This window comes from Heterocephalus glaber, unplaced genomic scaffold (assembly GCF_053883595.1).
Source record: "Heterocephalus glaber isolate CG9 unplaced genomic scaffold, H.glaber_assembly_v1.0 deba00000594, whole genome shotgun sequence".
Classification (NCBI taxonomy): domain Eukaryota; kingdom Metazoa; phylum Chordata; class Mammalia; order Rodentia; family Bathyergidae; genus Heterocephalus; species Heterocephalus glaber.
Genome location: NW_028258151.1, coordinates 18,808,361 through 18,831,512, shown reverse-complemented (window position 1 = coordinate 18,831,512; position 23,152 = coordinate 18,808,361). Strand labels below are relative to the sequence as shown.

Sequence of the window (23,152 nt, the reverse complement as noted above, 5' to 3'; positions counted from 1 at the left end):
GGGGTGGGGGTGGGGCAGCAGCTGAGCTGCGGTGCCTGGCATGGAGCCAGGAGTAGAGTCTGAGTCCCAGTGTCTGCCTGGCCGGGACAGGCAGGACCTTCTGGATGGATTCACAGTGCACTCTTGGCTGTGTACACTTGGGCACATTCCTTGCTCTCTCGGTGCCTCAGTTTCCATGTTTGTCAAAAGGGGCTGCTAACATTACAAACTTAGCAAGTGAGTATTAAAGGAAATGATTTAAGCAAAGGTCTGCAACTCAACACTGCCTGGAACAGAAGGGAACTGGCAATGAGCGTCAGCTACTGCCTGTCTGTCCCTGTCTTACTTTCATTGAGCCCTGCCGAGCTAGGGCTAGAAACATTAGTGAGACACAATTCTTGCCACCCAGTGGACCAAGCCCACCCAGGGGGGCAGATGAGGTGGATACAATTAACTGAGACCCAACTTGTTGCTGCCCTAGAGGAGGTGGGAGCTCACACCCAGCCCCTGAGCAGCAGCATGGAAGAAGGGGGCTGGGCTGAGGTGAGGACCCATTCTTGGCCCCCAGGGCTCATTTCCCAGAATTAGAGGCCTTCCACCATGTACATGACAATGTAAATCCAAAGAGAGTGTGAACTTGCAGGCAGCAAGTACTATGGCTCTACTGTGTTCCTGCTCCTGGTAATGAGGTGGCACTGTATCCCCTCACAGTGGGGAAGATGCCTCTGTGTCTGATTGATTAGCATCGAATTATGCATCCAACTGGAAAGCTGGGAGACATTTCCGCAACGATTTATGTTGTGGCAAAGAAGAGAAATTCATGTGTGGCCATTTCCACAAGGCATCAGGTTCTCACCTGATACTCACCTGTCATTGCAGGCGGCATTGCAGGGGGTCACCAGGACAATGCCACCATTCAGCCTCCACATGCTGCAGGGGGCAAGCTGCTCACCAGGTAGGTCACTGCTACTCCTGCTGTCACTGGAAGAAGCTGTCCCTGACCTTGGGGTCAGCACAGAGCCTCTGTCCCCTGGGATGTCCACAGAGCATTCACTTGCCCCATGTTAGAACATGCCATGCCAGGCCATGCTGTTCTTATGGCAGCTGCTGTTCGGGGGGTCAGGCTCTTAGCTTGTCATTGTTATTAACATGCTCAAAAGCAGAACCCTAAAGAATGGCCTCTTTGACAAACAGTGCTGGGACAACTGGATATTCACATGCAAAAGAGGGAGTTATATCTCTGCCATACTCCACAAACAAAATAAAAAAGAGTGAAGCTTGTTCTTCCCTTAGTCCTTATATAAAAACTAACTCAAAATGGTTCAATGACCTAAATGTAAGAACTGAAACCACAAAACTTTTAGATGAACACAGGGATAAATCTTCCTGACCTTGGATTTGGCAATGGAGTCTCAAGAGTTGACACCAAAGGCACCAGCAACAAAAGAGAAAGTGAATTATAGATCACGAAAATTAGGGTTTTTTTGGTGTATCAAAGGACCTCATCAAAAAAGTGAAAAGATAACTTAAGAATGGGGGAAAATATTTGCAATTCATATAACTGGGAAGGGTTTCATGTTTAATCTACATAAAGAACTACAACTCTGCAACAAAAGGACAAAAACTCAATTAAAAAATGAATATTGCCCAAATATCTCCTTGGAGATGACCAACAGGTCTAAGTAAATTAGTCATTAGGCAAATGCAAAATAAAGCCACAATGAGATACTACATAATATCTAGTAGGGTGGCTGTCATTAAAAGAAGAGAAATAACAAATAATAATGAGGATGCCGAGAAGTTAGAACCTTTGTGCCCTACTAGTGGGAATGTAGCAGGTGAGCCACGGTGGAAATCATTTTGGCAGTTCCTTAAAAAGTTAAAGGGAGAATGACTATATAATCCAGCAATTTCACCTCTAGGTATATGCCTGAAAGAACTGAAAACAGTTCTCAAACCAACACTACTCTGTAAATTTTATTGTAGCATTATCCAAAAATGGCCAAAGGTAAAAATATCCCAAGTGTCCAGATGGATGGACAGATAAATAAAATGCAGTATTTATATACAAGGGAATATTATTCAGCCATCAAACGAGTAAAGGACTGATATCCACTACAATGTGAAACAGGCTGGCAAACATGGTAAGTGAAGTGTACCAGACAGATATAGAGGAATCTCGAATTCGAAAGCTGATGCAGAGAGAAGTAAGGGGCTGAGCTCCCTGGGGCAGGCTAGGGGCAGGGAAAGGTGAGTCAGCGTTGAATGGCACAGAATTTCTATCCGGGGTATTGAAAAAGTTTTGGAAATAGACTATGATGGTGATTGTACAACATGGGGAGTGTCATTAAGGCTACTGAATCCCACACCAAAATGATGAAACTGTTAGGTCATATACCTGACCACAATTAACAAAAGCCAAAAACCAAAAAGCAACTCCCACCTCTCCCCCTACTCTTCCACTCCTTCATCTTCTCAGTTCCCAAACTTTGGGGCCACCCACTCCCCTCTCACTCTCAGACCCCACATCCGGGGTGTCAGCAATTCCAGCATCTCACCAGCAGTGTCCCCTCACCTGTGACCCCAGCATGTTGCATGTGGAGTAGGGCCAGAGCTTGTTCTCTGCAGAGTGGCCAGAGACGCCATGCAAACCAGGCCAGCCGGTCCCTCACCTGCTCCAGGCCCTTGGGGCCCTATTCCTCTAGTCTGAGCGGTTACAGCGGCCAGCGACCCCTCACCCAGGGTCCCCTCTGGCTCTCCCCTCCATCCCCTTGCTGCCCTCCCCCACTGTCCTGCTGGTCCTTGAACCCACTGCTTGTTCCTGGAGCTCCAGGTGCCACACGGTTGGACTCTTTGTTCCCTCTGCCTGGCTCAGTCCTCCCTGCTCCTTCCGGTGCACGACCCATGGTCCTGCTCCATGACAGCTTCACTCACAGCCTCCTTTCCTCCTTTCCTGCTCTACTTTCCTGTCACCTTGGGACATCACCAATCAACACCCTAGATGTTTATCTGCATGGTCCTGAGAGCTTGGTGTGCTCTGTCCCTCACTGTTTGCCCAGCACCATGAATACAGCGTTAGGCCACTGTGGGTGCTCAATTGCTCTTTGTTGAAGCTGGATGAGTTTCAGGAGGGACAGCTCTTGCTATCGCCCATAGGGACAAATGCATAGCAGCTTGCCTGGAGTTCAAATCCTGCTTGGGCCATTAGCAGCAGAGTGACCTTGAGTAGGGGATCTGTGCCTCAGTTTCCTCTTGCACAAATGGAGGAGGATGGCAAGGCAGATGCGGGCCAGGGCCCGGCTGGTCCTACACACTGACCTGCTGAGCAGGCTTCGTTCCTCTTCCCTCCTCCTCGCTCTGTGAACAGGGGCCATCAGCAGTTCCCGAGAGAGGGGCAGTCAGGCTAGTTTTTGAGGGACGAGGAAAGTGCTGGGGAGATACACGTGCCCCAGTGGGGGGACGCTGCAGACCCTCCTAGCCCCACCGTCCTTGTGGGAGGTGCGGACCATGACCTTGTAGATAAGCAGCTGATTAATAAATAACAAGGGAGCTGCTGAAGAAGGCAGCACAGGAGGTGGCGTCCAACAAACTGTCGCTCCCAATGACGGCTCCAGCGCGCTGCTGGGAATGGAGAAGGGGCCGGTGCTAGGACACACAGCAAAATGACGTAACATCTAGATTGTATGGGTGGTGCTCTCAGGGATGAGGAGGAGGATGGTAACAATGACAAAGATATCACAGTCCTCACAGGTGCACAGAACAGAGCCAGGCATAGCAGAAAAGCTATGGAGTCAAGTTCTCTTCACAACAAACGACCACTAGGTTTTACAGGTAATGTATAGAGTGGGTAAGCAAGTGGGTCAAGGTCACACAACTGCAGGCAGCAGAGCTGGGATTCAGGCCCAGAAATTAGCTCTGGGATCCACAGCCCACCATGGAAACCTCTCAGTGCCTTGATGTCCAAATTTGTACAAAGTAACCTTCCCCTCACAGGCTTCCTCAGTCCTGCAATTCCGTGGCTTTCTTCCCTTTAACCTGCAAATGTCAGTGACAGCCTCAGGCCTTAATCACATCAAGAGAGCTGCAGAGTCCTGGCCCAGGCAGGGTCTGCCCCAGCGGGACGGTGTGCCAGGACCCTACTCCTGACAGTGGTGATGCTTGGAGCAGGGGAAGAGGCAAGAGGCCTGCCCACCAGTCCACTGCCCAGCCAAGTGCAGAGGAAGGAGCGGAAGGGCCTGCTCTCCAGGAGGGAAGGCTGGGGATCATCTGCCCAAGAAGACCGCTCAGATCTGGCCAGTTAGGTCGTCCAGGAGGAAGGCTCTGGATCCCCACACCCCAGACCAGATGTGGCCTGAGCCGCAATCTGAGGACTGCAAAAACCAGCGCTTGGGCCTGTGTAGCACACTCTTGGGCACAGGAAACAGCTCCCCGAGATGTCACAGCCTTATCACCGGAGGATTCTGTGTGGGGTGGAATGAGAGCACCAAGAACCTCACAGGAGCTGGATGCGGGCACCCTGACTCTAGTCTCAGTGCCAATATTACTCTGCGTGGCCTCAATTTCTTTGTTCAATGGGCTTGGTTACGCACCCACTACAGGGCTGTTCTGAGCACAAGGGTATACGTAAAGCCCTTCAGTGTCGGATTAGCCAGAGTCCACACATGGTGAGCATGGGGCTGTTTCCAGCTGGTTCCAGAGTGGATGGGATGGTTTTACCTTGCGCCTGAGTATCCTGCTCAGGAAAGCAGGACAGCCTGGCCACACCCCAGCACACCCCAAGGTCTTGCCTCCCCTCTCTGACTGGCAGCATCTCTCTTTCTCTTGGGGCTTTAATTTGGGGAGTATACAGTGTCACTTCGAGAAAGAAGCCATATCGGGCTATTTAAGAAGTACACGTCAGAACAAATTTCTCCAAAAAACCAGGGGGGAGGCGGAGAAAGAAGAAAAGGAGGACTTCCCGTGCTAAAGTTAGCAGCTCGGGGCTGTGGTGGCACTGATTGCAGGGCACAGACTCCTCACCCAGGCTCAGTAGGGCACACTCCATGGTGTCACTAAATAAAACCCACTGCACCCTAGAGCCCCCATCACTACGCCACTCTGCAGTTTATTGAATAACCTCTGAACTGGGAGGGGAAGATCACCCAGGAAACATTGGTCGGGTCATTTATTTTAAAATTATTGGTATAAAAATATCCAGGGTCGTGATTTATGTGCAGGGCTGGTGGAGGAAGGCAGGGACTCCCCCTCCCGTAGCCAGGCCTCATCTGTCTCTGCCTCTGCGAGCTCCACTGTAGTTCCTATTGTGCCTTCGAGTCCCAGCAGTTACTTTATCTCAAATAAATCTTCAGAATAGCACGGAAATATTATGTGTATTAATAGCGCCTGTAAAAACATCCGAAAACCTCGCATCCGCCTGAGCCGTGGACGCAGCCCGACTGGGGACGCTCCCTCGGGATTGGGAACAGCCCGCCGGCTGGCAGGCGCTGCCCCCGGGCTCAGGGCCCTCCCCGCGCCGCCCCCAGCCCCAGCCCCAGCCCCGCCGGGCCGCTCGGTCTGCCGTCTGTCTGTCGGAGCCCCAGCGACCTGCGACCCACGAAGTCCCTCCCCTCTCGTCTTCACTGGGGAGCAGCGCCGGGCACGGTCTTCGTCACTGGGGATGGAGGGGCCCTGACCCCTCTCCTCGGGCGCCCCTTGGTCCCAGGGAAGCCGCCGCGGTAGCCGCACTTGGGTCCCGCCCCCCGCCCCGCTCAGGATACTCACGGGCTGCAGGGGCTTCCTTGAGGGGCAGCCCCTTTAGGCCAATGTCGCCCTCCAGCATGGTGCGCGTCGCTCCCCGGCTCTGGTGCGCTCTGGACGCGCGGAGTGCGGGACAGGGGACGGCTAAGTCACACCTGGAAGTCTTCAGGTGCGGAGGGCCCGGGTCCGAGCCCAGCTCGGAGGGACCAGTCCCCCACTTCTCCCCAGAGACAGGATGAGAAAACACGCGCGCCGGAGCCAAACTTGGCCGCCCTCGCACACCGCCGCGCAGCTCCTCCCCCTCTGCTTTGTGGTCTGGGGGTCCCGGGCGGGTCTCCCCGCCCCCGGGGGGTTACCTGCGGGCGCCGCCCTCGCCCCGCCCCGCGCGTATTGCGACTCCCCCGTGGCCACCGGGAGCCGGGCGAGCGGCGCGGGACTCTGGAGACAGCAGCCTCTGCGCCTGGCCCGCGGGTCCCGGCCCGCCCCCAGCCTCCCGCTGCGCGGGGCAATTCTCCCGGGCGGTTTTATCAGTCCGGGCAGGCCGTGGGGCCCGGAGCGGCGGTGCAGGGCGTGCCTGCAGCCAGGCCCCAGGGAAGGGGCGCCGACCGAGGGGGCAGCCTAGCCAGCCCTGACAGCTGGGCGCAGCCCGGCAGGGAGAGGCTCGGCAGAGTCCCTGGTTCCAGACTCCCTTCCCCAGGCGGCGGGACCCTGCCAATTTGCCAGAGGAGGAGGCTGAAGCCCAGGGAGGGGAAAGACCTGGCGGTCAAAGGTCAATGGGGGTCTGAAATTGAATCCAGGGATCTTTGGCACATGCTCCCTCGCGCCCCCCCGGCCCCCCAGCCCCAGCAGAATTTAGGAGTCTGGATAAAGTGAGAACTGCCCCAAAGTGGGAGAAAAATCTTGCTGTTTGAAGATTCTAATTAACGGAGTCTGGGATAACTTGACGTGGGGACTGTGGCCGGCGCCCTGGGCCCTTCCTCCCGTCCACTCCTAGGCCATACGCTGCTGCGGCTGCCTGCTGCAAAGCGCTCAGGGCGGGGAGCCAAGGAGACAGGATGATGCAGGCACCGAGAGTGAGCGAGAGCGTGGTGGAGGCGCCGCCTGGGTATCTACAAACCTCACACTTCTGACATCTCCAAATAAATACCGTAAATCCTAAGGAGGATTACCTTAAACAAAACGTGAGGCTGCTCCCTGGCCGCTGGAGGGTAGGTGGATGGGGCAGCCAGCCTGACCTTTGGGAAGGGCACCTTACAATTGCTACACCCTCAGAGAAGAGCTGGGCTAGTGCCAGGCACCCTCGGGTTGCCCACCAAGCTAACACCCATGCTAAGGGCTTCTGCTGGGCCCTGGTGGGGACAGATCCAATCACCCTGTGAGGGACAGGTTCAGAGGATGAGCAGGCCTCCCTGTTCCCCAGGCCTGGCAGGACTAGTACCTTTGTGCACGGCCTTTCTTGCCTCCACCAAAGCACTACACATGGAGAGAAGGCTCTGCAGGGGCAGTGGGCTGCCCTCCTCCCGGGTAGTCTGCACTCAGCAGTCAGGAGACAGGATGGAATCCTAACTCACTGTGGCTGGGAGCTTGCAGAGAAGCCCACATCTGCCCCTGGAAGGCATGGGAGGCTGCGTGTGATCAGGGCTGTCCAGGTCCCTCCAGGGGCCACACTCATTTTATAGGGCTTTAACATCTGACACTGGTTATGCTGGGGTCAAGATAAAAACTCATTTTTCTTGGAAAGGTCTAATAGCTAATGTGATACATAGCAATTGCTCAGTAGTATAAATACACAGAAAAAATTTTAGAATTCTTACCCTTGGAATGATGAACTATAAACCAAAAAGGCTCAGGGGGAAAAAAATGTAAATACGTACTGGGACTATTTTTAGCCATCATTGTTTACCTTTTTGGGGCAGGGATGTGCCATTATATATTGAGCCAGCCTTGAAATACACATTATTGAATGCATTATTATTAGCAGAAATATATTAAGCAGCCATTAATTGATGTTGATTCATTCAGATTGAAGCCACTTTTCCTGCTTTTCATTTTCTTGGTCCCATTAAGCTGTACTGGGATAAAACCCGTCAGCTGAATCCAACATATGCAAAAACACCCTTCGCAGACCCAGACCTTAAATAAGATATTTTAGTGAATACCTGAACCAGCTCGTTTTTTTAAAAGGTTGGTCTCTGCTGCTATTTTGGTAAATGTAATCACGTGGGGAGGATGCCAGGCTGGGGAAGGCTGGGCTGCCCATGTGCCTGGAACCAGGAGAGTGGTCAAGAAGAGGAACATCTGGAGCCCGCATCTATTTGCTGAGGAGCGCCCAGCTGCAGACCCTCTGCTCCCATGATCTTAAGTTCCCTGCTCATGCTGGAAAGATATTTATGTCAGCAGCAGAGCAGGACAAGTGGCCTGCACAGGGAGATGGCCTGCGTGTCATTATAACACACAACCATCATTACAGAATACAGTAATCACGCTGCACAATGGTTGTAATTATGGGAAATTGTTTCCCTTTTCAGCAGGACTGCAAGGGAGGGAAAAAAGACAGCTTCTGGTGAGGCTGGGGCCACCGTTCAGGCCCTGGGCTTGGCCCAGGTTTAAAATAGGCTTTGCAGAATATGAGGCTCTGGACCCAACAAGGACCGGCCCTGGGTTCCCCAGTTCCCCAGATCTTTGGTCTTATCAGACTCTGGGGGGTGCAGTGACTCTGTGCTTGCTGTTGACTCATGGAGCCACCAGCAGAGAACTTAGGTCTCCCCTGGCTGGTGGCAGGAGCATGTCAGAGGCCAACAGTGACTGACTAGCAGTGACATTGCTTACAGTCACAGCCCTTCCTGTGCCTCCCAGGGTACTCCCTGATTTGTCCATGATCTTTTCTGGACCCTCAGATAAACCAGGAGACACCCAGGCTGCCACATGGACCCTGCCCCCACTGTCACTTGTCTTCAGAACACACTCAGGGTCACGGGTCATTTACATACTGATTTCTCAGAGTCTCTGGAAGTCTGTTTTCAGTTCTGCTTGGCTCTTTGATCACCTGCCATGGGGAGGGCCCTTTTCTGCCCTGGCTGAGGGACCTGAGGCACAGCACTTGGGGGAGGGCAATACATCTGGAGGAAATAAACCTAGGGTCTTGGCAGTTGAACAGAGAAGTGTGACTCCCAGCTGGGGCAATTTACCTCTCAGCACCTCCATTTGTGCATCTGTAAAATGGGCCTTGGCAGTAGTTCCTTTGAAGCTGGAACAAGAATCGAACTTCCAGGCTAGGACCTGGTGCATCAAAGGGAATAGAGAGCATTGTTTTCTCCATCAGTCTGCTCAGTGGAGGTTTAGGGGTGCAGATGGGAGCCTGCAGGGGCCCCTGACTTGGAGACTGGAGAGTGGGTGAGATTCTCTAGGTTTGGGGTGGCTTTAGGCAGAGGTAGCTGGAGACACAAAGGTGGGGAAGTGGGTGCCTGGGCAGGGATGAAAGTGGTCATCATGGCGGGTAAGTGACAAGGGCCTGGGTGGCAGCGCTGAGCAGGGCTGAGGGGAGTCTTTTTTTTTTCTTAACTGTATGGAGTGAGATTCATATAATGTAACATTAGCCATTGTAAAGCGCACAGTTCATTAATGTGTGGCATACATCTGCTGCCCTGTGCAACAGTCGCTTCCATCTAGTCCAGAGCACTTGACTCACCTGGAAAACAGACACCACTGTCCCAGACCCCGTCCTGACAACCTCTAATCTGCTCTTTCTTCCTGTCAATTCATCCTCTCTAGACCTTTCGTTGTATAGATGGAGTCACATACAATGTGGTCTTGTGCGCCTGGCTTCTTGCTCACTTGTGAGTTTCAGCACTCAGTTCTTCCCATGGCTGAATAATACCCATGCTGTGGCTGCACCATGGTCTGTGTAGGCATTTATTCCTTGGTGGACACTTGGGCTGTTTGAAAGCCTCTCTGGAAAGGACCAGGGAGATCCTACCCAGGCACCTGCAGGGTGGCTGAGGTGGGCGGGAGCTTGGAGTATACAGGGCGACAGGAGAGGCAGGAGAGGACTGAGGCTGCTTCCGTTGCACAGCCTCGGGCAGCTGCTCCCTGCTGCTACTGGTGGAGGGAAACCCTCTGTCCAGATGTGGAGGGCCTCTGTGGGCTCAATCTGCAGACTGGCCCAGGGGCAGATGAGGCCAGCTTCCCATCTGTACTTCCCCTCGAGGACCTGTTTATTTAACAAACACTTAGGGAGCACAGATTATGCACCAGGCTCTGTTCCAAGCTCCTTAGAAATATCCGAGGAGCGAGTTTGCACAGGAAGTGTGAGCTACTGTTGTTCCCATGTTATAGATGAGGAAACTGAGGCTCAGAGAGGTGAGGTCCCGAGTCCGAGGTCTCACAGCAGTGACAGCTCTGGAATTGGAACTCAGGAAGCCTGGCTGTGGAGTCTGCTTTGCCCCATGTGCTGTGACACAGCAACCTGACATTTCCCAAATGTGGTCCCAGGGCTCCAGATTGAGAGCTTCCTGTGCTGAGATTACTTCCTACTTTTCTTTAATCCAACTCACTATTTCAAACATTGCCTTTACTTTTCAATTGTGGTAAAATATACCTAATAAAATCTACCATTTTAACTATGTCTAAGTGCACAGTTCCAGGGCATTTAAGTACATTCATACTCTACCTCACCACCAGCCATCTCCAGAACTTCCTCATTCCCCAAACTGAAGCTCTGTCCTGGTTAAACACTGATTCCCATCCTCCCCCAGCCTCAGGCACCCTCATCCTGCTTCCTGTCTCTGTGGGAGACTAAGGACTCTGGGGACCTCCTAGAAATCAAATCCTGCAGGATTTGTCCTTTTGTAACTGGTTTATTGCACTATCATGTCCACAAGGTCCATCCGTGCTGTAGTGTGCATTGGAATGTCATTTCGCTTTTAGCATTTTCAAATTTTAGTCTAAAGAATGTCTAGAATCATTATTGGAAAAATCAAAGCTAAGAATCACTGCCTATAACAGAAGGTGATAGTTTAACCGAGCATGATAACCGTACAATCATGTGGTCGAAGCCACCTGGACCCTGGGGGAGCACAGCACCGTGGCGGGGCAGGCAGTGAGGGACCTGCCACACCCCAGCCAACACCTTTGCCTGGATGTCCTCAGAAGACTTTGAGAGAAAGTGAGAGCAGGCCATGTCCTCACCATGTGAGGCTGGTTCCCTGTTGGCCAAGTCCTTGCAACATGTACTCTGGGTTCCCTTCACACCCAGAAGAGCTACAGATTGCTGCTGTCTGTGGAGCTACATTTGGGGAAAAAGGCAAAAATAAGGATGGCTTCTGTGTGCTTCCTGGGTTTTGTGAGCTGACGTGGGGTCCTCATACTTGTCATCTGCCTTATAAGACACTCAGTGATAGCCCAGGCTCAGAGGACTCCCGTCACACAGCGCAGCCAGAATTAAATATACACCTTATGAGTTTTATCTCTATTATTACCTCAGCCGTGTGACATATGGATTTTTCACTCCCATTTGCAGCCTTGGAAACTGTGGCACAAAGAGGGTGAATGGCTTGCCCACATCCAGATAGCTGGTAGTGGCAGCACCTGGCTTCCATCCCAGGTCCAGCTGGTTCTAGAAATTTTAAGTCAACTCTGAAACTCTTTCTTCGGCACCATAGGGTCTTCCATTTATCTCCCTGCATTTGAAATCACTGGGCTGTGTCCCACACACACTTCGTAACACATTATTACCAGGATTAGAGAGAAGGCTACGAAAACAACAGGAAAAAAACCCTTACGTGGTCCCTGTAATTTACTCCATTTACAATCTGTGCTCTGGGCACCTTGGCCTCTCCTCAACCTTTGGTTTGTTTGCTTGTTTACAGGGATGAGGCAGGTGAAAGGCCTGGGGACAATCAGCAGGGAATGTTCCGAGAATGACTAGCATTTAGTCCTTACTGGCTGCTCATCCTCCTGGAGTTTTTGGGATTAAACTGACTCTAATTAATGGAGCAAATATTTACACTTAATATGCCATCAAAGAAAACACAGCCCAGGGGTTTTTTCAAAGTAAATAATACAGATGCTATGGCTTGCAGCAATAAAACAAGCAAGGTGACCAACTCAAGTTGCACTTCAATTTACACAGAAACTCCCTTCTCCAACTGAACATGCTAGGTAGGCTTTCTACCCAAAGGCCTCAGGTATAGTCATTGCCCTGGACAGAGATATCAGGCTTTCCTCCAGGAGTTGGTGGGAGGAGCCTCTCAAGAGAATGATGGGGTCACATCGAGTTTCTTTGGAAAATAGGACCACAAAGAAGGTGGCTTTGATCAGCCTGGGAATCTGCTTCTCAGAACCAGGACCTTTTTGAGGAGCTTTGCCAACAAAAACGTTTGCCATCACCCTCTGCTCAGAGGTGCCAGCCTTGTGAAACAGCCCACAGAGTGGCTTGCAGTGCCATCTCTCCTGGAACTGGAGGACACAGCTCAAAATCACTTGGGCTCTTTGGCACAAGGGACCAGAGTCTGTCCCCGATGCCCCTCACCCTCTTCTTTAATGTGAGTTTGGGCTCTGATGATTCCCAGGGAAAGAAGAGACTGGGTCAAGCTGCCCTTGGGGACACGAAGCCCAGCCAGCTCAGCCTCCTCTCTGGGGGGCGGTCAGCAGCCTTGGAAGTGTCCCTTAGGGACGTCTTCCCCGACCCCTTTCAGCCACAGCATGCAAATGACAACTACTTTGAGAGGAGAGTGCTCACAAAGCCCTCCTTTCCAGAAGCCGATAAGATGCTGGATGGGAATCTGAGAAGGAAAAGCCGAACTCCAGCTCAGATATCTCCAAAAGGATTAGTGCAGCGACGCCATTCCGCCCACGGTTCCTTGTGCGTCAGGTCTTGGGGTGCACAAAGCTATGGCACTACAGTCCGTCTCTGGGGACAGCCCTGGGGAAGGAGCAGACTTCCTTTGTCCTTGAGAAACAGGGTAGGTCCATGTCCCCAGGCCACCCCGGCAGGCTGAGTATGGCTGCCTCAATGACATACTTAACTAAACAATCTGACATTCAGAGAATGGATTCAGACTGAGGCCACAGTGAGACCGCAGGGCTGCACTCTGAAGGTGGCCAACTGCTGGCCTTCCTCAGCCCCTATGGCAGGCACCTCAGCCTCTTGCCCAGCCAGCAGCATGCCCGGGTGCTCAGGCCAGGGCTGGGCACAGTGATCAGGAGGTGCTGGCAGCATCAGTCCACCCGTGGCCACGTTTCATTGTGTGGAATGATAACCAACTGCTTGGCATTTCCCTGGTCTTTCTTTCGTGGTGGCAGCTGAAAGTGTCCCAGGATTACCTGATGTTTTCCTGCTATAAGCAAGCACAGAGCACGACCCTCCTATCATCACCTGCACCGAGACTGTCCCAGCACTCTGGGTGACAATGCTGGGGTCCCTCAGGGCTGTCTTGGCTCCTTTTCTAACTTCAACCCAAGGCGAGCTGGGTGGCTGCCTCCTCTGTCCTCGCTCCCGACGCTCGGTGAGATGGAGAGTGGAGGGTGAGCCAGACCATCCGGGCACCTGACCTGGCCTTGCCACTCACTCACTAGGGGACTCTCGGCAGAATTTCCAAACTCAGACTTGCTTTGCTTACCTGAAAATCAGGGACAAAGTGACTCGGGTACAGAGGGGACACACTGTGCACCAGGCCTGTGCCTTTCAAGTGCTGGCACTTTTCAGCTGCCATGTCATGGTCCTGATGTGCACCTGGATGTCTGCACCTGAGGGTGGATGGATGACTCCTTCCCAAGGGCATGCGTAAGCCTGCAGGGTCCTGGAGCCTGGAAGTTGGAGACCAAGTGTCACAGGGCTGGTCCCTCCCGAGCCCTCTCTCCTTGGCTTGCAGATGGGTCCCCTCCCTGTGTCCTTGTGTGATTGTCCCTGGTGTGTCTTTGCTTTGACCTCCTCTTCTTACAAGGACACAGTCATATGGACTAGGGCTACCCTAGTGACCCATCTGAACTTGATACTGTCACATGCTGTCAAAAGATGAACTTGGAGGGACCCAATGTAGCCCATAACAAGGTTTAATGGAAGGACTATTTATGGAGACTTGTCCAGGGTTAAAAGACATCAACAGTTGTGTCCAAGCCCCGAGGATAACAGGGACTTGTGGATGTAGTCTGTTAAGGCCAGGCCGTTCCCCTCCAGGGCAGAGGGCAGAGCGGAGCACTGGTATGTGAGCCTTGTCCCCAGCTGTGTGCCACATAATAAACCAAAGCAAAAAACAAACAGCACCCTGGTCAGCTGGCACATCCCTGACAGTCAGGGCAGCTGGGATGGACTGGTTGAGAATGCACGTGCTGCTGTCTGGCAGGGCTCCCAGTGGCCTGGACCCATGGCTAACATGTTGGTCTGGAGATCCTGGAGGCTGCTCCATGGGTTTGTCCAGGACAGTGTGGAGCCCAGAGCCAGCGTGTCCCCAGCTGCTCACAAAAGGAGAAATTCGAGACAGATCTTGTGAACGACTCCTAGGGCTGAATGAGGTGTGATCTCTTTAGGGCCCCAGGCCCCCCAGTCTCTGTGCTGAGAGGAGTTTGAATCTCCCTAGGGTGCCCGAGGACCAGCCCTCTGCAGCTCCCTCGCCACTTGAGGTTGGGGTCTTCACTGCCAGCTGTCCTTCGAGAGCTCCTCGAGAAGGGTGGGGTGGGCATTTGCCATTCAGAGAAGAGGACATCCAACACCTAAATTCTTTCCCCATTTGGGTGCCATCTTGGTGAGTTACAGAGCCCACTCCATGGAAGGGGGTGGCAAGTTGTTTCGTCTCGCAGGCAGCTGGCCATGGACATGTGACTCAGACTAGGCCAATCAGATGCCTCCATGAGCAGCTCCTGTTGGGGTCCAGGGAGGGCAGGCCTGGATGCCTATGTAGTCCATCGAGCAGCTACAACGGTCAGGGAGGATGTTGTAGCAGCATGGGGATGTGATGCTCATCCTTCCTGCTCCCCACCCTCCTGGTCTCAGGAAACTAGACTCGGTTTCTGTTGCTTGCAGTCAGGAATCCTGACCCTGGAGCCCAGGGCCTGCACTTGTGGCCTCGGGCATCTTCCTGCTCCGTGGTGGTGTGGGCTTCCGCTTGGACATGGTGAATTACAGAATGGCTCCTTGAATTAGCTGCTGGGAGGCTCAGGGTGGACATGGAGAGAAGCCCTGGGAGGTGCTTAGAGCAGCATATCACCCATCCCTGCTTTGTGTGTCAAGGCCAAGAGCAAGTGGTCCCGCTGGCAAGTGCCCACCCACCTGCCTTCGACCAGCTCATCCATCTTGGCAAGTCCTGTGCCCGTCTGTATCCTTATCCAAAAAATGGGGCCCATGACAGTGTCCACCCCAAGGGTTGGCACAGAGAACAAGTGACCAGAGTGGGACCAGGTGGGAGAGCCTGTGTCCTGCTCCTAGGAAGCCCCAAATACTACTTTTAACTGTCTCCTCACTTTCAGCACCTTCTATTCTCCTTGCCTTATTTCCCTCTTGAAGTTCCAGATTGCCTCCTTTTCTTGTTTTGAGGAATTTAAAACATCTTGGCAAGCTGCTACCTTGCAACCCTGTATAATGAAGCGGAATTGAAAAGCAAGTGATAAAGTGGGACTTGGGCTGTGTGGTGTTAGGAAAACAGAGAAGGGGGCCACCCCGGAGGGAAAGCCAAGCTGGTCTTTAGGGGCCAGGAGAGTAACTCTGGAAAAGCGGAAGGCTGAGGCAGGAGCTGTGCAGGAGCACCTCGGCCAGCCCAGTGGGACTGCTGAGGAGTGGCTCAGGGGTGGAGTGCTCAGTTCCACCCCCAGCACCACAGACACAAAAGCAAAAGTCCCTGCTATTGTGCACTCTGCACTTTGATGGGGGAGAAGGAGAACAAAGGAGTAGTCCCATGCTGGATGATGGGGTGGGGTTAGGGAGTCGAGCGGGAGGACAGAGAATAGCGAGACACAGACTGGATTCACAGGGACCATCCCTAGGAAGCCGAAGGAAGGAGGGAGCTGGTGTCTGGGGAAGAACATAGAGGACCCTGGCAGGGCAGGGCAGTGCAAAGGGCCTGAGGTATGTAACGTGCTTGATCCTCTCAGGAGCCCCGGGAATGGAGAGCACGAGGAATCCTCTGGCACGGGTGAGTCATATCTTCAGGCAGCACTGGGTAAATGTTGACCCAGCGTGTTTACACAGAAATGCTTTATCAAAGTTCGAAGCCCAGGGCAGCAGAAGAAAGCAAGGTTGGTTGTGATTGCCTCCCAGCAAGGAATGGGGCACTGGTGACACTGTGTGCAGTGCCTCACCATCTCCGGAGGAAAAACACGTCGCAGGGTGTGTGTGTGGCACCTCTGAGGGCTGGAGCTGAGTCCTTGCTGGGCCTCCGAACTGGGGCCGTGCTCACGGTGGAAGGACCGCATCCACTCTGTGTCTGTCTGTCCGCTTTAAGAAAAGGCACCTGAGGTCCACTGCGGCCGAGTGCCCAGCACAGCCCTCTGGGCAAACATTGCAGCGCGGCTCTGGCTCTGCCCCGCCTGGCACCTCTCTTCACGAGGACCAAGCAGCTGGGGGCTGGGGGCTTCTTCCTGGGCAGGGCACCGAGGGAGACAAGACCCTCTCCAAGAAGGATGGGAGGAGCCTGATCGGGGCCACCCACAGGGACACCTGAGCTCCGGTCTCCCGATCCTGCGACTCCTACAGCTCAGGCTAGTGGTCTAGGAAGGAAGCCAAGAAGGCAGGCAGTGAGGAAAAGCTTAGAAAGAAACAAGAAGAAACAGAAGAGAGAGGGAGAAGAGGAGAAAGAAAAAGACAAAAACCTCAAAGAAAGTGTTTTTCAAAAAGAAAAAGAGCAAATGGCCTCTTTGTACAAATTCAGTCTGTTAAAAGCCCAACCATCATTCAGTCACTCAACAAACACATAGAGCGTGTACCTCCTCTCTTGGCACCCAGCACACAGCTTGCCGTCCCTGGGCAGCATGGAACCTGGTGCCTCCTAGAGACAAACTGTGGGACTTGCAGAATCCCATGATCCAGGCTAGGAAGGCTTGGGACTGTGGGCCCAGACACCCTGCCGTATAGACCATGAAACCAAGGCGCAGAAGGTGGAGGGCAGGCCGCAAGCTCTAGCTAGCCAGTGGCCTCTCTGCTGGAGGCCGGGACTCTGTCCAGAAGCTGTGCTCTCAGTGCTCATTTGGGGCCTTTTTCTTACTCTGAGACCTGGTATTAGGCTGGGCTAGAGCACCTGTCCTGCAGGAGAGAGGCTGGGGCCTATCCCCAGCACTGCAAGGAAAGAAAGGAAGGCAGGAAAGCAGGGAGGGAGGGAAGTAGGAAAGAAAAGAAAAGGAAAGAAAAGAAAAAAGAAAACAAAAGAAAAGGAAGACAGAGGGCACCTTCCAGAAAGGCAGAGGGACCCCTCTTTGCCCTTTTCTTTCTGTCCTCTGCACAGAAGAATGCAGATTTAATGGCTTGAGCTCAAGCAGCCATCCTGGGTCATGAGGTGCGTGCCCGTGTTGAGCATGGTAGATCAGCCTTGGGTGTCTGACAGCACCCCAAACCCCCTAGCAGCCCTGGAGTCCTGGATGCCAACGTCTGGTTTACTTTCCGAGGAGCAGAGACAGCTGCCACCCTTCTGAACGTGCCACTGCTGGCTCTGGCTGCTAATGCAGCAGAGGGCATTCTGTGCTCCTCCCCCATCCTGACAGCGGTGAGCAAACAGCCGAGGAAGGGCCTGACCCTTACACAACAGGGTGCTTCAGACCCGGCGCAAACATGGTTGAAGCAAACAGGCCTGCTTGCCATGCAGGGCTCCCTGCAGATGGACGCCACGCGGGGCTCATCCAGGAGCTCCCTATGGCCTCCCCTGCCCGGGTGCCCATGGCTCATTGCTCCGCCTCTTGGCACAGAGGGACACACACTTTCAGGAAGTGGAGCCCCTCCACTCCAGGAAAGGCTGCCACGAACCTTACTTATACTAGAGTGTGACTGACTCACACATGCCCAACTGCTCTCTGTGGCATTGCCAGGGCTACAGTCAAGGCTCTGAAACTCCAGAGCTCAGGGACAATGCAATGAAGACTGAAGGATGTGGCTTCCTACACCCACGATGGGTCCGGGTCCGGGGTTGGGGATTAAGTCACAGCCCAGTGCCGCCCCCAGGCACTCAGGCCGGGAACTTGATGACCAGCTTCCCTGGAGGAGACCTTGCCTTCAAATTTGACTTCCTCCAGCTCCAGGCTATCTCTTACAAGTTTCCCCTGAAGAAGGCACTGGGAGCCAAGAGGGGGCCAGCTCGGCCTGCAGGGAGCTGAGGTCCCAGTCACCCAGGCAGACACAGAGCCCCCCTTCCAGTGGCTCCTCCCCCTTCACGGAGGTCCCGACAGCGCCCCGCTCGCTGCTGCCCTGGGCCAGGACTTGGCTTCTCTGTCTGTCCGCTTTACCCCTCTGTGCAGTGAGATCGCAGCAGGCTCCGGGGGCCCAGAGAATTCGTGCATGAATTCACGTGCTTTCCTTTTGCCAGCTGCTCCTGGATAGACGCTATTGGCGCCCTCACTTCCTGATGTGTTAGCTAAGGCACAGAGGGGGAGGAAACTTGCTCCACGAGGCCCAGCTGATACAGGAAGGGGTCACCAAAGGCTGAGTCATCACCAGCTTTGGGCCCAACTTCACGGCTCCAGCAGGGCAGCCATGCTCAGGAGGGGTGGGCTGTACCCTCAGGACAGGAGGCTGTGTCTGGAGACATTTCCCAGCTCTCACAGCAGAAGGTGGGACCAGAGACGCTGCTGAACATCCCACGATGCACAGGACAGCCCTATGACAGTGTTATCCAGCCTGGACCGTCACCGCGCGGAGGCTGAGAAGCCCAGGGTTTGTGATCACATCCTCTAGAAGGCCGTGTGTCCCCACAGAGGGCCTTGAGCCAACAGCCACTGCAGGGTGCCTCTCTAGCCCCTCGAGCTGGGCAGTTGGGCACCTCCCAGATGCCCCGCCCCGGTCATCCCCACACCCTGGGCAGGTCTCCCCGGGCAGACTGGCCGTCCTGCCCAGGTCAGGCAGGCAGTGAATAGCCTTGTCGCCTCACCAACCCCGAATCCGACACCCCTTACTTGTCAGCAGGGGACACCGCACCGCCTCCTCCGTGGGAATGGTCTCCTCCATCAGACCCACTGCCCAGTGCCGGCTCCCTGGTGGCAGCTCCTGGAGCCAGGATCACCCTGCCCAGATTTGTGACACCCTCTACTGTCAGGCTCCTGGGCTTGGTGGCAAAGGCCACTCCCAGGGCCAGAAGAGTTTATAAAGTGAGTCAGCCGGGCAAGAAGATTCAGAGCCAGGTGGCCCGTGTGGGTTAATCATTACTAGAGACGCTTTCCTGGGTCCCACCAGACCCCAGGCTTCCCGGCCCTGCCTTGACCGTGCCTGTGGTCATGGGTGACCTGGGCCCAGCCTCCATGCTGACAGAAAGGGTCAGCACCCAGAACCCTCTCCCCTACATTTACATGGCTTCTGCTCTGAAGGCTGGGGTGGCTGCAGCAGAGTGGCCCCAAGTCACAGCCACTCCTAACCCCCACCAGCGACTGTCCATCCAGTCACCTCCCATCCTCCCTGAGGGCCCCTCTTCCCCCATGCCAGGCAGGCCACCAGCTGACATCCATCTCCTTGGGTCTCCTTTCCACTGGGCCAGTGGAGCTCTGCCCCTCCATTTCACAGGCGATGGTGGCAGGACCCCAAGAGGAAGGCTGGTGGTGGGGTTGAAGAGCAAAGAAGAACAGAGCACACTAACCCTTCCTTTGTCATCTCTGTGTTCTCAGCTGTGTGCCTGTGCCCCAGGTTACACGGAGCAATGCAGATGAGACACTGAGCTTGGGGTCCCTGTATGTGGTAGGCCCTCAATCCATGCTGGCCACTTCTCATGCCACAGGGCTGGTGTCAGGAGGTCAAAGGTCCTCACCTGGAGGATGTGCTGGTTGTCAGCATTCAGTGGCTCTAGGTCAATGTTTGTCGGGGGAGTGATTTTGCCAAAGGCCTTGGCCAAGATGATAGGCCAAACAGAGGCTCAAGACAGGTGTTTGGAGTCCCACTGAAGTGCCTCTTTAAGGAGTCATGGCCCTGGGGGGACTGTGCTGAGGGGGTCTGACCCAGGCAGCCCCACGGGCCACCTGCTCTGCCCAGTGAGGGGCTGTGGGCAGCAGGCGGGAGCAGGTGACTGACCAGCCCAAAGCCTCTGGGCTGGACTTGTTTTTGGTGTTGGGATTGAACTCAGTGTCTTCGCAGTGAACCCATTTTAAAAACTTTTTATTTTGCCACAGGGTCTTGTTAAGTTGCTAAGTTGCCCCAAGTGGGCTCAAATTTGCGATCCTCCTCCCTCAGCCTCATGAAGTGCTGGGATTACAGGGATTCTGGGTTGAAAGTTTTATTCAACTTGGCTCACAGACCCTGGAACTCCATCCACAGGACCTCAGCAGAGAGACCTGAAGGAGCTACACTGAGGCTGCCATACGAAAGAGATACAATGAGATCATTCCTTCATTCATCCATCCGTTCGTTCTCCCTTTCAGAGAACATTTCCCAAGCACTCGTGCTGTCCAAAAAAGAGTAGAGACAAGGGCAGGAGGTTTAGCTCAGTGGTACCAGACCCTGCCTGACAAGCGCAAGGTCCTGAGTTCAATTTCTATTTCCGCAAAAAAAGCACAGAGACAAAAGGAGAGAAGTTCCTGGAGTCGCGCTGCCCCTGGAGAGGGTGCGTGAATCCCATGCAGGTGGGAGGGGGCAGATAGGTAGAAGCATTGTCCCGTTCTGGGGATCCCAGTGGGTGAGCCTGTACCCTGGCATGGCATCAGGGTGGTCCAGGGCCTGGGGAGTCTGCTCAGCTGGGGATTCTCTTCGATGTAGGTTAGGTGGTTCCCAGTCCAGCACACCCATGCCAGCAAGTTGAAGTTCTGTTTAGCATTTAAAGCCTCCTAATGGGTTTTAAACATTTACACTTGTCTTATTATTAATACCAATTGCTCGAATGTGGCCCGCTGGCGAGGTCTCTCATTTTATAAATACTGTCGGGCAGGAAGGTGCTGGAGGCTTCCAGTGCCAGCGGCAGCCAGCTGGTGTGCAGAAGACAGTTTGCAGTGAATTCCCCCGGGGAGAGGAGGGCACCTCACACTCAGAGCTGCGCGGGTGCCCTTGCACAAGTGCCCTCCCTGCCCAAGCCCTGGAATGAAACATCCTGGCTGCCCCCGCTTTAACTCCGGAGTGCACGGTTCCGAGCCGGTTCTGCCACGCAGGAAGACTGCCCGGCTGAGGCCGGTTCCCTCTGGCTTTGCTGGTGTGTACTTAAAAGTGACAGATGGTGTTTCTGCGAGGGAGTGATGACCGACCTTGGACGGGGTTCTGGGCGGGGACGGAGAAGCAGAGCGCGCCCTCCGTTTCCTCCCGGTGCCCCCAGAGCCCAGCTTCGCGGGTCTGCTGTAAACAGTGAAATGTAATATTGCCTTATTTGGTCACATAGCCCAGTTATCACTCTCAGAGGCCCCTTTGCCTTTGACTTGGTGAGAAACAATGAATTCCAAGGCCTCTCTGCATGACCAGCCCGCCTGGGCTCTGGGTCCCTTGTACTTGGAGCCCTGGGGTGTCCAGAGGGATTTCTGTGCGGTTTGCACACCTGCAGCCCGGGTGCTGCCTGCTAGAGGGGTCTGGGGATGTCCTCAGACCCCAGGTCTCCCGAGGGCTCTGCAGGACAAGACTGGTACAGGGACGGCTGCGTCTGCTCTTTTGCAGTTTGTGTGAGAATGATGCAGACTTTACAGAGCCCAGGTGACTGTCCCCAAGCAGGGCAGGACACTTGGGTGGCAGGTGGCCCCAGGCTTCCGTGGGGTCCACAGTGTGCCACCCCCAGAGGGACGGCAGGCAGCTCTGGCAGGCAGCTCTGGCAGGCAGCTCAGAGCGAGTGGCACTTCTGCCGGTCTGTGCAGGGCACAGGGAGCTTCCGCTGGGAGCTGCTGTGTGGGGCCTGCTGGGAGTCTGAGTCTGGGAACAGCAGGCAAAGGACCCCTTCCCACCCAGGGCAGCCAGAAAGACCCCAAAGAAATCCCCCTTGGTCCAGGACAGGGAGCCCTTGAGCCTTTCTGAGAGAGGCCGGCCTCTGGAAAAGCAGCTGGGATGTCCCTTCCCTGAGCAGGGGGTGCACCCTCACCCCGGGCCTGGATGTCCTTGGAGGATGCCCTGTGTGGACATCATACTGCAGGAAGCAGAGCAGAAGCCCAAAGGGACGTGGCTCCCAGGGTGGCCCAGGCTGGGCGGAAGTTGGGGGCAACCACGCACAGGCGGGTGGTGGAGTATATGGACCAGGTGCTGAGCTGCTATTGGTGGGATTAATTGCATGAGAAACTGTCATTAAGCTCTCCAAAACAGTCTCATTATTATTTGACCCACAGTTCACTGTGCTGACCCATGATAATGCAACTTTTAAGAAGCATCCTAAAGAGAGAGGCATGCTCATTCTTGGGCTTCTGGCTGGGATAGAGGTGTGAGGGGTGGAGCAAGAGCAGGCATTTTAGACTATGAATTGGCTGGGCACGGAGGCTGCACAATACAGAGCAATAAAATATAAGAAGCCTTTCTGTGAAACTGGGGAGCAACAGTTCTCATCCCTCTTCCCCAGGATCTTAATGTGGGAAAATAAGCTAACTTTCATTTTTCTTAAGGCAGTGTGTGAAGGTACATCACGAACTATTCAGAGACCAAGCAAGGCGAGCTGAAGGTCCAACTTCATCACTATTCTGCATCCCCCCTTCACCCCCACAATAACTCCTTTGAGTCCCTTCATATTCAGAGTCATTTCACCCTCCCTGGGTGCCCAGCCCTGATCTATGCCCTCCCCGCCCCCAGGCCAACTGCTCTCCCCATTCCTGCCTTCGGACCTGGCCTCTTACAGAATCTGGGATACAAAGGGACCCAAGACAGTGCTGGTTTCAACTCTTACCCAGTACAGGCCTCACCATCCCCCAATCCTGCTTATATCTTCCAAGGACTGGGATGCTTCCCACCTCCCATGCACAGCTCTGCACTCCCTGAAGCATTTTCCGGAGCCGAGCACCAGGTGCATGCTGGGGGATTTCCCATCTGCCCTGGTGCTGCTCTCTGGGGCCAGGAAGGCCAAGGCTCCCGCGTGGAACATTTGGACTTCACGGTGCTGGGCCCGGATCTGGGGGACAGGGACAGCTCTCCTCCTAGCGGGGCACGGCCATGGCGTGAGTAACTGTGGGAGCCACTATGTCACTGATTCCCAGGGCAGCAAGTGTTGTGGGTCTGTGACATGGGGACAGATGGCAGCGGGAAGGGAGTGGTCAGGCAGGCTGGTGACCATTGTCCCCTTGGTCCTGGTCTAGCCCTTCAGTCCTGCATCTGGGGGAGCCCTTTGGTCACTATTAGGCAGCCTCCCGTGGGTGTCTCTTTCCTGTAGCTGCC

The 23,152-nt window shown here is 54.3% G+C and overlaps 1 protein-coding gene across 10 annotated transcripts in view; it reads right to left on the bottom strand.

Annotated features, from left to right (window-relative positions):
• The window catches only part of Ano1 (anoctamin 1), a 175,144-nt gene extending 156,174 nt beyond the window's left edge, over positions 1–18,970 (bottom strand). For 4 of the 10 annotated variants that reach the window (XM_021264455.2, XM_021264459.2, XM_087205445.1 and 1 more), the window contains exon 1: positions 5,740–6,210. In XM_021264455.2, the coding sequence (XP_021120114.1) occupies positions 5,740–5,797 (58 nt within the window). In that variant the 5' untranslated portion in view covers positions 5,798–6,210. Of the gene's footprint in view, positions 1–5,739; positions 6,211–13,334; positions 13,522–18,801 lie in introns of those variants that run through there. The other 6 variants (XM_013074944.3, XM_021264454.2, XM_021264456.2 and 3 more) reach the window with 4 other exon arrangements.
• Between the last annotated feature and the right edge of the window lie 4,182 nt (positions 18,971–23,152).